This window comes from Podarcis bocagei (assembly GCF_964188305.1).
Source record: "Podarcis bocagei genome assembly, chromosome: 1".
NCBI classification, from domain to species: domain Eukaryota; kingdom Metazoa; phylum Chordata; class Lepidosauria; order Squamata; family Lacertidae; genus Podarcis; species Podarcis bocagei.
In genome coordinates this window covers 65,316,414-65,332,242 of record NC_138125.1, presented here as the reverse complement: position 1 = coordinate 65,332,242, position 15,829 = coordinate 65,316,414, and the positions used below count along the sequence as shown (strand labels likewise).

The window sequence follows — 15,829 nt, the reverse complement described above, 5'->3', positions numbered from 1 at the left end:
CACCACCTACTCAAAGAATGTGCCTAGCACAACCTGACGGCTAGCGGTTTTGGAATAAGTAAAATGATGCCTTTTAGCTGACCCAACTTCTCGAGGCAACACTAAGGCACAAGTTAATCTTGAACATAATCTTCTTTGGGCAGGTGCTGAAGCTTATGCTCACCTACAGAAGCTGGTTTGATAAAAGATATCTTCTTACCTGCTTTGTGTGTGTCATCCTCTGGGACCAAGATGGCAACAAAAGCCAAAGCTACGATGTTAACATTATGACTGAAATCCCATGACAATGAAACTCCCAGATTAAAATCTAGCAAAAAGATTTACTAGTTTCATTTGACTATTCCCCCCCCCTCCACCTTTTGTAGCCAAAGTCTGCCATGGAGATCTTGCAAATATTGGACTATGGAAACAAAAACAGAACACAGCATCCCACTGATGTGAATGCCTCCTCATCTCGGTCCCATGCTGTCTTTCAGGTAAGATGATACAGCAGATAAGGTGTCTGAGGATCTTAGATAACCTTTGAAGCTTTGTTTAAAAAGAGAGAGAGAAAGAATCCTCGGCCTATGGCACACCAGCTATAATAGCTTTGGTCTTGGGAAGAGAGATCCAGCTCGCACTCTTGTCTGCATTAAATCCTTTGTGCTAAATAGCATTCAGGAGGGAAGCTCTCATGGTCTCTGCCGTCACTCAACTTCAGAGGAGGAATCTATTGAGGTGTCATAGCTGCTTGTGAGAAATAAATGTGCTTCACACTCATATAAATGGCAATATTTTTTTTCATGCGTAACTGCTTCTGTGCAGTTATTTATTTTTATACATAAAGATATATCAAAAAGTGATTCCCACTAAAGCAGCTGACTTAGTATATATAGCAGACTGAGCCTATGCATGTTTATACAGAAGTCCTGCTGAGTTCAGTGGTGCTTGTCCCAGGGAAATGTGGCTGGGATTGCAAACCAAAAGTATAATCCTATGCACAGTTGCTGGAGAGTTAAGTCTTGCTGAGTTCAGGTAAACTTATTTCTGAGTAAACGTGTTAAGATCCCAAAGAGAGTGTTGTTGGAATAGCAAGCTTTCAGATTGGTGGCTTCATTGTGTACATAGCTGTCAAGGTTTCCCTTTTTTTAAGGGAAATTCCCTTATTCCAAATAGGATTCCTCACAAGAAAAGGGAAAAGTTGACAGCTGTGATTGTGTATCCTTTATTGCATTGTTTATACAGCACTTTGAGAATTGTGGGTGGAAAGTGGGATGAAAATGTTGGGAATATAAAATAAACAATCCTTTCTGAAGTGTGTTAATCCAAACCTGGGTCTCCTGCTGTTTTTTAGACTACAGTTCCCATCATCCCTGACCACTTGTCCCGCTAGCTAGGGGTGATGGGAGTTGTAGTCCAAAAACAACTGTTGACCCAAGTTTGGGAAACACATCTAAGGAGGAGCATCTAATCTTCATTTTTAATTTCCTTGTCCGATTCAATTTTGCACTCTCTTCATGACTGCCAGAAAGTCTGCATTACAAAAAGCTTACGTCTGTGCATGTTTCCTTCCCTTCATTGCCCAACTTGTAGGCATGGGAGGGTGATTGTTTTTTCTGGATTCTTTCCTCATTTCCTTGTTCTGTACTCCTCTGTTTCAGATCTATTTGAGACAACAAGACAGGACAGCATGTATCAATCAAAATGTCCGTATTGCCAAAATGTGCCTCATTGACTTGGCAGGCTCAGAACGTGCCAGTGCCACCAAGACCAAGGGAGCTCGTTTTAGAGAAGGGGCAAATATTAATCGCTCACTGCTAGCCCTTGGCAATATCATTAATGCTCTGGCAGACCCAAAAGTAGGTACCCATTTTCTTCTCCCCCAGCTGGGATTGTGTTGCATAAGAAGGTTAATATTCTATATTATTTTTTCCCCCTATGGCCTAGTATGTTTATGTCTTTAAATGTAAGTTGCTAGGATACCTTTTAGGTCACAAGTGACTCATGAATCTCAAAAAGAATGGTGGCATGGTAAGGCATGCAAGAAAATAGAGCAGGGGTCAGCAGACTTTTTCAGCAGGGGGCCGGTCCACTGTCCCTCAGACCTTGTGGGGGGCCGGACTATATTTGGGGGGAGGGCAAGAATGAATTCCTATGCCCCACAAATAACCCAGAGATGCATTTTAAATAAAAGGACACATTCTGCTCATGTAAAAACATGCTGATTCCCGGACTATCCGTGGGCCAGATTGAGAAGGCAATTGGGCTGGATCCGGTCCCCAGGCCTTAGTTCACCTACCCATGAAATAGAGTATGTGAAGCAGTTTGGAATGTGCTGAAGTGCCGTATTGGCCTGAATATAAGCAGCACTTTCCCCCCAAATCCAACCGTGAAAGTTAAAGCACAGCTTATATTTGTAACCTTATGGTATGCAGCCAGGAGTGTGGCAAAGCAGCGCCCCGCCCTGCACGTAGTCCCCCATCCTCTCCAAGGCCAGGAAGGGAGAGAGAGCAAGAAAGGGGAAAGGCCATCAGCAACACAGCAGTCTCTCTCCCTCTCCCCCCCCCCCAAGTATACAGCCAGGAGCAGCAAGGAATGGAGCGGCTTATATTCAGATATTTTTTCTCCCCCCCCCCCTTCCAATTTTAAAGGTGCGGCTTATATTTGGGTGCATCTTATATTCAGGCCAATACGGTAGTTGTTCCCAAACATTTTGGTATGGTGGCCCAACAAATCAAAATTCACTTACTACAGTGACCCATTCATTTATTGTAACGGGAATTTTGGAGCTTGGGTCTTTGGCAGCCATTGCTGTCAGGCATTTTAACACCTCACAATCTAGCCTATTGCTAAAGACTACGATATGGTGAAATTTGGGTTAATGGGATCGAAGTCAGGGTGCCTAGCAGGACTGGCGATGGTTCAAATGAACTTTTGTTTTCAGGTGACATAAATAATCTGATCTACAGATAAAAATCTATTTGATCCCTAGTTTGCATATTAACCATGCCTTAAGCTTTTTCTATCCAGGTGAGCAGCAGCAACCCACTCCTCTGCTGCTAGGCGTTCCAGCTGATTCTCTTGGTGTTTGGAGCAGGAAGCCTAGGTCAGCAGGGACTTCCATGCAGGATTTGCCCTGGTTAAAGTAGAGATGAATAGCAGTAGCAGGTTGAGCAAAGCCCATCAAATCACTTCTAGCACTTAAAAGAAGTAACTAAATATAGGATGTGGGTTGAATCTACTGCAGGTTTCCCTTTGTGTTCCCCTCTTGCGGTTCCTCTAGAAATCTATAAACAGTGCTTGGCATACGCTGAGCTTCAGGATTTATTGTGCTGGGGACACAGAACTGCTGCTGCTGCTGAATTTGGGAGGGAATCTGGGTTTTCACTAGACTGCTGACTCCTTGCATGTACAGGGATCTGCGGGTGGAGAGAATGTAGCACCCATCCTTCCTTTCTTTGCAAGAATTGGAGAATCTAAGTTGCTAACCTCTGGTACCCTGTCTCTCATAGGGACTTGTTAAGGGATTGGCTAGGTGTTGCAAGAGGCTTTCTAGTGGGGAGGAAATTCAAGGTTTTTATCTCCTGTCATTTATGTGCATTGTGAAACAGCTGTTCATAGTAAGTCATCTCAGCACTCCATTAAACACTCACCCTCTTCTGTGTGGGGTTGTGTGTGTTTTTTGTTCTTCCAGAAGAAGAACCAGCACATTCCTTATCGGAACAGCAAGCTTACTCGTTTACTGAAGGATTCTCTAGGAGGAAATTGTCGCACGATAATTATAGCTGCTGTTAGCCCTTCTTCTCTGTTCTATGATGACACATATAACACTCTTAAATATGCCAATCGAGCCAAGGACATCAAATCCTCTGTAAGTAAACTTCTTCTTTTTAAGTTCTGCGCTGTTGCTTTCAAATTATAAAATGGTGTTTGTTCTGATTGAGTGGATAATGACAACAGGGAAAAGATATTGCCCTCTCTCTTTTTTTGCTTCATATTTTTAAATATTGTGGCAATCTTACTGAGCACTTTTTGTGCAAGCAGTGTCACAACTGCCTTCTTTGCTCCTTGTACTTTCTTATCTACCCTTCCCTCTGTTTCATGGCATTATTTCAAAGGGGAAAACAATTCCTTGATACACTTGACCTACATCCAATTTCCCTTCTCCCTTCCGTATTTTCCTTCTTCATCTGCAGCTTCTCAATGCATATCTTAGGCCTTTCTCAAGGGTATCCTTACATAAAGGAGATCCTGGGAGCGGGAGCGGATACTGGGAGTTGTAATTTGCAGAAAGGAGTGGGGAATTCCCCCCTGGGATGACCACAACTTTGGATCCTGCCCATTGGGTTGAAACTCAGCTAAACCAAGCAAAGTTTATCTGGCACTGGCGAAAAACGGCAGGTAGTGATTGTCACCCATTCATTCTCCTCTCTGGCCCTGGGAAAAGCTGTTCTGGAGGGTTGGGGAAAACTCCAGAACAATGTGGGAGCAGCAGGAGGAAAGTGATTGGTGATAATCGTGGAGTGGAAGTCTGAATCCAAGCCATGACTTTTATTATGTTTAGGATGTATCCATCCCATTACCTTTTTGTTAACTTTATTTAATCAGGGGGTTTTGTGACTGATGTTTGTGTTGCTTGATATGATGATCGTATGGTATGTTTTCCATAGCAAAGGAAGAATATACTGTCTTCTGATGTTTATGAAACTGAACTTTGTCTTCTCTTCACAGCTGAAGAGCAATGTAGTAAGCTTGGATAGCCATATAAGCCAATACGTTAAGATTTGTGAAGAACAAAAGAAAGAGGTATGTCAATTACTAGAATAGTTAATGTTGCTTTAGTTACACATAAAGGATAACAGTATAATTAAAAGAAGGCATTAATTGTTGTGCACCCAGATTTCCAGAAAACCTGGTGTTTCTGTGTCATATTAGGTGTAATGTAGATCACTAGTATGGCTTTAAAAATTAGTTTTGAAAAAGAAACTCATGGAATACTAAGAATGAGATACAAACTGCACATGCACCCATTTCTTTCAAATACACTATCATCCTGTTTTAGATCATAATGCTGAAAGAGAAACTACGAGTCCTTGAGTTGGAAAAAACATCTTCTCCTGACAGACATGCCACAGATCAACAACAGGTGGAAATTTCAAGGTAAAAAAAAATGCTTACTTACTGTGTTGTCTTGTACAAAGTTATGACATGATCCACAACTACTTGTGTGTATAAGATGACAAAATACTTCTAATACAGTGGTACCCCGCAAGACGAACGCCTCGCAAGACGGAAAACCCGCTAGACAAAAGGGTTTTCCGTTTTGGAGGCGCTTCACAAAACGAATTTCCCTATGGGCTTGCTTCGCAAGACGAAAGCCCATAGGGAAATCTCTGGGACAGCAGGGAAGCGCAGCGCATTTAGAAGCGCTCGGGGAAAGCAGCGCACTTCGCTGCTTTGCCCAGAGTGCTTTTAAATGCGGGCGGCGGTGAGGGAATCCCTTGGACCCCCGCCGGACTTCCCGAAGCTCTTTTGAAGTCCGGCGGGGGTCCAAGGGATTCCCTCACCGCCGCCTGCCTTTAGAAGCGCTCGGGGGAACACCTGCCCCAGCCGCACCGCTTCGGAACGCTGCTCCGAAGCGGGGCGGGGGGGGCGGGAACACCTGCCCCAGTCGCCGGGCTCCAGAGCGCTGCTGCGAAGCCGGGCGGGGGGGCGGGAACACCTGTCCCAGTCGCCGGGGTCCGGAGCGCTGCTGCGAAGCCGGGCGGGGGGGCGGGAACACCTGCCCCAGCAGCCGGGCTCCGGAGCGCTGCTGCGAAGCCGGGCGGGGGGGCGGGAACACCTGCCCCAGCAGCCGGGCTCCGGAGCGCTGCTGCGAAGCCGGGCGGGAACACCTGCCCCAGCCACCCCGCTTCGGAACGCTGCTCCGAAGCGGGACGGGGGGCGGGAACACCTGCCCCAGCCGCCGGGCTCTGGAGCGCTGCTGCGAAGCCGGGGGGGGGGCGGGAACACCTGCCCCAGCCACCCCGCTTCGGAACGCTGCTCCGAAGCGGGGCGGGGGGCGGGAACACCTTCTGAAGACGGGCGGGGGGCGAAAGTCTTTGTCCCCCCTGCCTGCCTTCCCAGGGGCTTTTAAATCGCCCCGGACAGCGGAGAAGTCCTCCGCTGTCCCGGGCGATTTTAAAATGCCGCCCGCCAGCATTTTAAGATCGCCAGCACAGCGGAGAAGTCCTCCGCTGTCCCGGGGTTTTTTAAAATGCTGGGGGTGGGAAGAAAAGCCCTTGGGTCCCCCCCCCCCCAGCCTTCAGAAGAGGTCCGGGGACAGACTGTCCCAGGAACTGGTCTGAAGGCGGTTTCCCTAGGAACGCATTAATTGATTTTCAATGCATTCCTATGGGAAACCGTGCATCGCAAGACGAAAAACTCGCAAGACGAAGAGACTTGCGGAACGAATTAATTTCGTCTTGCGAGGCACCACTGTACCTTCTCTCTTGTCAGCCTTAGTTGGTCAATGGTACCCTGTCAGCCAACGTACCATAATGCACCTGGTCACTACTTACAACAGAGAGGCTCGTCCACACTTTCATATTGTTATCCAGTGGCCTCCTCCCTTGCCAAAATTTAATGTACAAGCTCCTGGGGATCTATAGGGAAGTCGAGTTTAACACCTGGTCAATAAGCAAACTCCCATATATGGTCCACTCCCATGAACAAAGGAGGGAACATTTGATTATCTTATTGTGCCTATAAAACAGCCATTGTTCTTGATAGTATTGCCTTTAATGTTATCTTGGGATAAGGATTCAACACCTGAAAATGCAGGTTCCTAGTTTTAAGGGTACCTGTCCTTAACCTTGAATGCTCAGGTGCTAGATGTAGCCAGATATGCCTTTGCCCAGCTTAAGTTGGTGCACTTGTTCCTGTAGACTGAAGATCTGGTCGTGGTAGCATGTGTCATAGTTACATCATAGAATCGGGGAATTGTAGAGTTGGAAATGACCACAAGGGTCAACTAGTCCAACCCTCTGCAATGCAGGAATAATTTGCCAAACGTGGTACTTGAACCCACAACCCATGTCAGGACTGTACTCCCCAGAATTATGTTTAGTCAGAACCAGGGATAGGACCTTCTCAGTTGCTGCACCCAAGCTCTGGAACCCCCTTTCAAGAAACATTCACCTTACCTCCTTGTTACTGGTTTCTTTTATTTGCCATGCTGTTGAATTTCCTTTTTTAGAAAGGCTTTTCAAGTGTGTTTTTATGCTGGGGCAAAATTTGTTAAATTTTGTGCTGGAAATGGTTTTCAATGGATACTTTCATTTTTACTCTATTTTTACCATTTCCCTTTTTGTATTTTTTAAGCATTTGTATTATAACTTTTTTTCTGTTGTTTTAGCCATCTTGGGCTCTCTTAGCGAAATGGGCAATATTAATGTTCTCAATAAATAAATATAACTGCTGTTTACAGCTATATTTTCTGTCTAAGCTCTAGAAATTCAGTTAGGCATAAGGAGAAAAATTATGCCCAGTAAAATCTCTCTTTTGAAGTTCTAATGCTGCCTGTTGCTGTGAAATAACCTAATACCGACAGAGGCAGTGGAAGGGTTAAAAGTGCAGCTGTGTAACTTGTGCATGATTGGGACAGTGGGTCCTTATCCAATCTGGCAAAATCAGGATTCCAGGAACTGGGAAGCAAGCACTAGCCACTGAGAATGTGGGGATATATTCCATGTAACATCAAGATAATCACGAGAATTTGAGCCCCTAGATCTTGTGTTAAGAGCAGATTATCGGCAGCTCCGTTTTGGTTCGAAATACCATTTATTTCAAAAACAGGAATTCAAAAATACTATTACAGGGGTGGGTTTAAACAAAGAATCTTCTGTTAAGAGAGAATCGCTGCCTACTTGGTTAAAAATAATCTGGAAAATTATGTTTTGCAGAACTGTGTATATAGCGAGACAACTTTTTAATGACCTTTTTCTGTATAATAAACACATTAAGCAATTTTACTCTTTTATATCTCTGACATAAACTAAAGCTGCTATAACTCCATATATAGACAGATATCCCCAGGGAAGAATCATAGGTGCTAATCACCGTTTGTTACATTACAGATTTTTACAGTCAAACTTTCCCATGGTAACCCACATTTTAATGCTCAGTTAAGAGGTTTTTAAGCTACTAAAAGCTGTCAAAAAAGGCACGCCTGTTGAAACACGTGAAATCTAAGTTCTAATAATTTACAGCTGTATTGACAATCTGAATTTATAAGATAAAACATTTTTATGCTTTGAGGCAGAGCCATTTTAGATCCTTTAGAGCAGCAGCTATCGCAGGGGTCCCTTCCAACTCTACAATTCTATTATTCTTTTTGGGGAGGGGCAACCTGCAAGAAAACTTTGCAGATGGCGCTACTGCAGGCTCTGTCCACCTACCTGCCCACCAGCTGATGACCAATGTTTCAGGAGACAGCTTTCCAGAAAATCTCTAGCATTGCTTTGTCAATACAGCATTTCCCCTTTAGCCTATTCCTTTTTTTCACATGCGCTAAAGTCAGTGTTCTGCACACTGGCGCTCCTTTTTGACCAGGTGCCGCTTAGTAAGCCATTTGAAAATTTACTGTATCTAAAGGTAAAGGGACCCCTGACCATTAGGTCCGGTCGTGGCCGACTCTGGGGTTGTGGCGCTCATCTCGCTTTACTGGCCGAGGGAGCCGGCGTACAGCTTCCGAGTCATGTGGCCAGCATGACTAAGACACTCCTGGCGAACCAGAGCAGCGCATGGAAATGCCGTTTACCTTCCTGCTGAAGCAGTACCTATTTATCTACTTGCCCTTTGACGTGCTTTCGAACTGCTAGGTGGGCAGGAGCAGGGACCGAGCAACGGGAGCTCACCCCATCGCGGGGATTTGAACCGCTGACCTTCTGATCAGCAAGCCCTAGGTTCTGTGGTTTAACCCACAGCGCCACCCGCATCCCTTTTTTACTGTATCAAACTTGATAGCAATTAAAGAGAGGTGGTCCCATCTGAGCTCCTTGGTTAAGCTGTCGAATGGCATGAATAGCTGATTGTTGCTTCAGATTGTAAAGGCATGGCAAGTGTTTAAGCAGATATCTCATGGCTCCTGTCCTTGAGATTAATGTCTGAATGAAAAGCACACTGCTACATGAAGACTTTCACTGCTGGTGTACCATTGTGGCGTTCTGGACCTTAATGGGACCTGACATGGTCCCCCACAGTGCAAAGCCTAGACCAAAACAAAGGGGTTTGTGCTAGTCAATCCAATCACGTAGCCTTTTGATACACTTACATGAGAGAATATGGGAACATGGGGGTTTCATTCAGATCTGGGGATTATTTTATTAGTTTCCCTGATTATAATGCACTTCTGTCCTGGATTCCAACCTTCCTTTTACCTGTTGGGTTATGGAAATGTGGCTTTTTGATCAATATGTCACCATGTTGCACTAAATGTTTAAATGGCAGGAAAGAACAGGTTATTTGAGACACTGCCTTGCCCCTTATATACTCAGTAGGTTGCTGCAAATATTACTGGACTTCCATCAGCCTCAGCCAGCGTAGTCCATGGTCAGGGATGATGGCAGCTGTAGACCAGCAACATTTAATTTTTTTTTAACTTTTTAATGTTTTTATTCTATGGTTTTATGTTTTGTGGTTTTATTCTGTAAACCGCTTTGGTATTTTTATGATAAAGCACCGTATAAATTTAATAAATAAATAATTACCATCATAATCATTTTATAAACAAAGAAACATCTGAAGTACCACTCCTATGTTAACCTCTTTTGTTAAGCATAATGTTTTTAAATTGAAGCTGCAATTTGCTACAGTGTAACACGCTGCCACGAAGCTGTGTTTTGTGTAACTTGGTCCTTTTTCTATATAAATGTTTGGGGCAGGTTTAGAGAAATTTTGAAGTGCGTGTTCGCAAATCGAGAGGAAATCAGGCAAGAGTTTCTGAAGCTGGAACTGCGCCATAAAGAAAACATCCTGAAAACCCATTATCAAAAAAATTGCCATGAACAAATTGAAATGATGTGCGCTCCGGAGAGAATGGAGAGGGTAAGCTATTAGTATGACGGTTCTGCTGTCCTTTCTGCCATGCTTATGCCAAGCTGTTAGGCTAATGAAAAGAACGTGGTTCTGATCCTGTGTGTCTCCTTACTGCAGTTATTCAGAGCCTCTTGAAATGAATTACAAGGGTTAGATCTTTGGGGGGTTCACCTGAACCCTCTCCTATTGAAAGCATGCACAAGAGTGTTGCAAGGTTGCACAAGCTAACCTCCAGCTTCTCCACTGGCAATACATAGTGCCAGCAGTCATTTGAAGCAGCACTATGCACATTCATTTAGAGGAACGTGGAGCTACTTCACACAGCTATAAAGCATTCAGCCCCCAGCACACATATTAGCAGCACTAGCTGACACCATCTTTTCATGTGCTTTTGGTGCATGTGGGCTTGTGTGAATCCTCTTAACATGGTTTCTAATTAGAATTCACCTTGTCCTCCTGTCCAGGTTCCCCCCCCCGCCCCGTCCCACCACCTGTGCGGGAAATTTCCCTTGGGGATTCAAGTGCAGAGGCTCATACCAAATTCTCAATCGCTCTGACTTAATTTAGTAAATCCTCAAGTTCAAAGAGTCTACCAGAGCTTTATAAATAGGCGAGGTGTACATCATCTTAGCTGCCCCTCCTCTAACTGAATCACCTTCTGCCACCCCAGCCCCTCACCATCTCTTCATCCAACCACAGTCCTTGAAATGCAACTTGTTCAACCCACCTTCACTGTATTTATTAGAACTCTTCTTGCACCTTGTATGGTGTTAGTTTTCACTTTAAACGTTCACCTGTTACGTTCCTCCTTAACTGGTTCTTACCAGTTTTGTAGTTAGGTTACGCTCCTGAGTGCGTAATAGGAGTTCTACCTCACACTGTGTTGTTAAAGCTCTTTGATATGTCCTCTGACTTGTCTGCATACTTTTTCCTTGGTCTCTGCTTCTCTTGTCAACTCTTTTTCCCCATTCCTTTGGCAATCTTGCTGCTCAAATCTGCTGGCTTTCAGTTTACTTTTTGGGTGCCCTTTCCTCTCAGTGGGTCTCCCCAGCATTACTTTTTCTGCCCCTCGAGGTTTGCTGTTCATAGCGTTTTTTCTCTACTCTTACTTTGCTTTCCGCCACTACACATACCAAACCACCTCAGCTGTTACTCCATTTTGTGACATTTCTTTAAGAACGACAGGAAAGAGGGCTTGCGCCTGAGCCGCCAGTTTTTATTCTGTGTGGTGTAAGAAGGAACTTTGTACTCCTGGCTCTGCATTTTACAGATAGGCTTTTTACTTCTGATTTTTTAATCATACATTGTTCATATATTGCCTCTCCCATATAATGTGGCTCAAGTGGCTAATACTTAAATGTATAAAACTTCCCTCACATAGCAGTTAACTGTAAGTGACAATCTTTGAAGTTCTGTTGCAAAATAATTTTGTGTGTTAGGTTTTCTCAGACATCTGCTTTCAATTGAGCATAGTGATAGCTGTCTGAAATGGAAGGTAATATAAATTTCTTCTGTTGAACTAAGCAGGAAATATTTTAAACGCTGAAATGCAGGGTACATATACTGGCTGCTTTTTCTTTTCTTTTTCTTTCTTGCTCTTAATAGTCAAAACCATGTCTTAAATTCGGGAGTTCAAAGAGCATTTGGGGGCCGCATTCTTGAGAAATCACACTGGAAAAAATATTGGGTTCACATGCAGAACATTCAAGCGCCCACCCCACTCCTTTTGGGTTCAGGCAAAAAACCCTAAATGAATTATTTGGACCAACTCTGTTACTTATGATTTGGGAGAGCATGGACTGAACTAGCTGATACAGAGAGGGAACGGCTTGCAACAGCAGTCAGCTTTCCCTCTGGTAAAACCTTACGTTTTTTAAAAAATATGTGTGTGTTTATTTTTTGATAAAAATATTTGCATGCCACAGTTTCACAAGTAGTTTACAACAATTATAATACAATTAAAACCACACAAAAATTAAAACAGATGGCATCACACTGGGCTTTGCTGACGACAACAGCCTGTGAACTCCAGCACAGTTGAGGAAACTGAAGAATCTTGCATCATGTGTTCTGTTTTGCAAGGTGTTACTGGAAGGGCGAGATGCTGCGCTGTTGCTTTGGTAGTATGTCGTTCACCATGGTATCCGGTTCTGTCCTTTGGTTTGAAACTTAGGTTTGTTTTGTTACAGGCGACTGACAAGCACGACCACCGGCTTGCATTACTTAAAACCCGGCGCTTGCAAATAGAGCAGAGGGAAGCGGAAGAGACTAAACGCTTAGAGGACAACACTAATTGGTTGCACCGGGTGGAAAACGAAATGCGCCTCCTAGGTCAAGATGGCCAGATTCCTCAGGTGAGCTACTTGGCCTCTGGTTGGCCATTGTGAGAACAGGGTGCTGGACTTTGATGGGCCACTGGCCTAATCCAGTAGTACTGTTCTCGTGTTCCCTTTGGCTCCTGGGAAATATTTTGGATGTTCAAGTGAGAGAGATTGTTCTTTATTCCCCTGTAGCAGTAAGCAAATTTGTGTGCGTGTATAAAAAAGTGAAATAGAGAGAGGACTTTCCACCCTCCAAACCAAAACCCAGGAAGGAAGATGATGGGTCAGTGAGGGTGAGCAGGGAATTGGTTTTGAGCTGCCCCTTCAGGCCAAGTCACTTACCCTCTTGCTTCATGTGTCCTTCCTCAGTTACTTAAAAATAGTTCTTGCTAACTGTAACTGTAAGGCTTTCCCATTTGCAGATAGCTGCTTTGTAATGTGGTAGAAGACAGATGTTTTCTGTTGCAATTTTCTCTTTTAAATGTGCATGTTTTTTCACTGCTTTCAATGAAAATAGATTGATTCCACCCCCCCTTTTTTTAAAAAAAAGTCTCAAACAAATTGCTGTACTTCCCGGAATAGTAGTGTATCTACAATAGACTATTGTCGTTTCTTGTTGTTCACGTAGCGTAAGAGTAGATACTGTCTTCATATGAAAGAAAAGAAGAAAACCAGGAAGCGAACAAAGCACCTGCCTTCCATTTTTCAAACAAGCCTATAAACAAAATTGACCTGGTGTCTGCTGCATTCTTCCCGCAACCTTTGCCGCTGAAATAATACCTTATCCATCTTAGCCACTGCTGAAAATGGAAGTTATTAGCATGTAAAAATGTGATAATAACTGGGAGTCGCAAGGATGAGAGCCATGCTTGATGAATGCTAGTATGCCCCCGCTGTCACTGAGGTTTAGTGCCAGATATGGCACTGGTCATTTTTAAGGACTTTACCTCAGTTGTGGGGGGGGGGGGTTTGGGGGGTGTTCCTGCACCCTCCTCCTCTAGCCTGGAAGCTTTCAAAGCACCAGCATGCAGGCAGGGTTTGATACTTTGCTTCCCAAGCAGCCCCAGACTTTAAGGGGCTTCAATAAGAGGTCTCCTAGGTCATTCCGGTTTGGTTTTAACTTGAAGTGCCTTGGTTGATTTGTATTGACGGCTATCAGCTCTGAGTGAGATTCAATATATACAGGTATAACGTTAATTCAAGAAGCATTGTTAGCTATTGTTAACGCAAGGGGAAGTAGCATGATAGTACAAATCAGTGTGTGATAGGCAAAAATTGCACAAGATTTCCCTTGGCCCAAGCCAACAGTTAGTTAATGGAATGGCTGTTGCCACAATTGTATGCCACCCTCTTGACGTATTCCCCATCACTTGGCAAGACTTCCGCTCTAGAAGTAGGACTGTTGTTTTCCAAAGTAGTAGCATTCCTGTCATTACTGGGTTGGCTGCCTATGAGCTTGGCTTCAACATGGCTCCCTTTTCCAGGAGCTCAACCGAGATCTGCAGTACTTCCATTTGAAGTTGGAAGTGAAGGATTTGCGAACTCAGGCTGAATACATGAGGACTCTTGCATCCCTCCAAGAACAGCAATATAAACAGACAGAAAAGTAAGTCGACGTTTGAAATGCCATATTTTGAACAGCTTCCCTATTTAAAGCTTTTGACGTATGTGAAGGCTACAAATAGGCTAATTTTACACGAAAATTGTGGTACATTTGATTAAACTTTCGTTGGACTGCTTTTGAACAAGAGGTCTGAAAGTGACAACGACAATGTTTCTTTTTCTGCCCTATTCCAAAAAGCTGAACAGATTGCTCTCTAGTTCTTTCAGAATATCTTAGTAGGAACACTTTGACCTTTTAAGCTCAGTGGTGGCCAATCTCTTTGGAAGGTGTGCAGCAAATCAAATCCAGAGCATGAGGGTGCCATTTTGGCATCCATTGTAGTCTGTAGGCAGACTGCTGTGACTTCATAGCTTTGCCTCTTGTCTTGCCTCTGGAACCAGGAATAAGGCAGCCCTGCAGTGTGGAAGATGTAGGCAGGAGAATGTACCTGGTTTCATTCTGCGGGTAGCTAACCTTTTTTTCTGGCCTGAAGGCCAAATTCACTCTTGGCCAGTGATTCAGGGGTACATGCCAGTGGTGGATATCTCATGCACCACAGGTACCCAACCCAGCCATTCTCTTCAGCTGACTATAAATGGGGGGTTTTCACCTCCACCCCCTCACAAAACAATGACTTGGCCCAAGGGCTTGGGACTGTCCTTGAAGACAACTGGTACTTCAACAGGTCCAAAATACAGAAGCCAGATTACTGGCTCCCTTTGGAACTCCTTTAACCCCTCTTTTAAAACAGCTGATCTTAATAGCGTTTCCCTTCCTGGGAATTTTCCCCTTAGAGAAACCTAAAGAATAGATACCAATGAATGAGTTCTTTGTAGGCAGCTGCTTAGTGGTGCCTAACAGTGAGATGATAAATTTCTAGTCTGACTATCTACCTGGTTTGAAGGACCTGGTTGATGACTTATACCAAGATCTCTCATTTGCTTTAAGGGTTAGCACCAACACTTTAAATTGTGCTTGGAAAGCCAATTGGGAGCCAATATAGGTCTTTCAGGACCGGTGTTACATGGTCTCGGCAGACGCATTCTGAAACCGCAATTAATCCAGAATGCAGAAGGATCAACTCAAATATTTTAGGGTATAGGAATCCTGCTGAAAATGTAGGTTGGCACCTAAAGATTAATGACCATAAAATCAAATCTAGAATTGTGAAGGCACTCTGCAACATTTAACCCCAGAAAGAAACTCTACAAATATAAACACTAGGTTATTGGGAATATGGTCAGAGTGTTAAAATTCAAACAGGACTTGCTGACAATAGTCTTCTCTTGCTGCGCAACTGGCGTTTAAAAGCTTGTGTATACTTTCTAAGTAGGATGTCTGCATATAAATGATGTTCCTTAAATACAATTTACATGAAAGCAGCATGCAGTGCTATCTCTGAGATGTTTGTTGCTTATTTACCGTGAAACTTTCCTTTTTTAACAGAATACTAAGTGCTTTGCTTTCTGTTATAAGAAAGCAGTACGTAGCTTTGAAAACAGCAGGGTTAGCAAACAGTGCTGTTGAGGATGACTTCAAGGCTTTTGAGCAGCTGATTCACAGAGAGAAAGCCGTTGTCTGGGCTGACCAGATGACTGAAAAAGAAACAAAACAAAATGATTCACCAGTGATGTCTGCTATCATGGCCTTTCCACAACTTGTGAGTTACCAGAATACTCCTTGCCGTAAGTAGACAATTGTCTCTTTTTCTGTTTTTAAGGTGTTGCACCTTCCCTTAGGAAAAAAAAGGTCAAATTTGATGGTAGATTTACAGTGAGTTGGATCCAGAATGCCCCTTACTTGAACTGAAATACTGGAATCTCCAGCTGCTAGAGAAAGGGACTGGGAA

The 15,829-nt window shown here is 43.8% G+C and overlaps 1 protein-coding gene across 2 annotated transcripts in view; it reads left to right on the top strand.

Moving 5' to 3' along the window:
* KIF18A (kinesin family member 18A) overlaps positions 1-15,829 on the top strand; it is a 40,501-nt gene that overhangs the window by 7,143 nt on the left and 17,529 nt on the right. For both annotated transcript variants that reach the window (XR_014000928.1, XM_081164229.1), the window contains 9 exons: positions 366-476; positions 1,641-1,838; positions 3,674-3,850; positions 4,711-4,785; positions 5,042-5,139; positions 9,903-10,065; positions 12,246-12,410; positions 13,862-13,983; positions 15,427-15,665. Coding sequence is in view for 1 of the 2 variants with exons in the window: in XM_081164229.1 (XP_081020355.1) it covers positions 366-476; positions 1,641-1,838; positions 3,674-3,850; positions 4,711-4,785; positions 5,042-5,139; positions 9,903-10,065; positions 12,246-12,410; positions 13,862-13,983; positions 15,427-15,665 (1,348 nt within the window). In the remaining variant the exon portion in view is untranslated. The remainder of the gene's footprint in view (positions 1-365; positions 477-1,640; positions 1,839-3,673; positions 3,851-4,710; positions 4,786-5,041; positions 5,140-9,902; positions 10,066-12,245; positions 12,411-13,861; positions 13,984-15,426; positions 15,666-15,829) is intronic.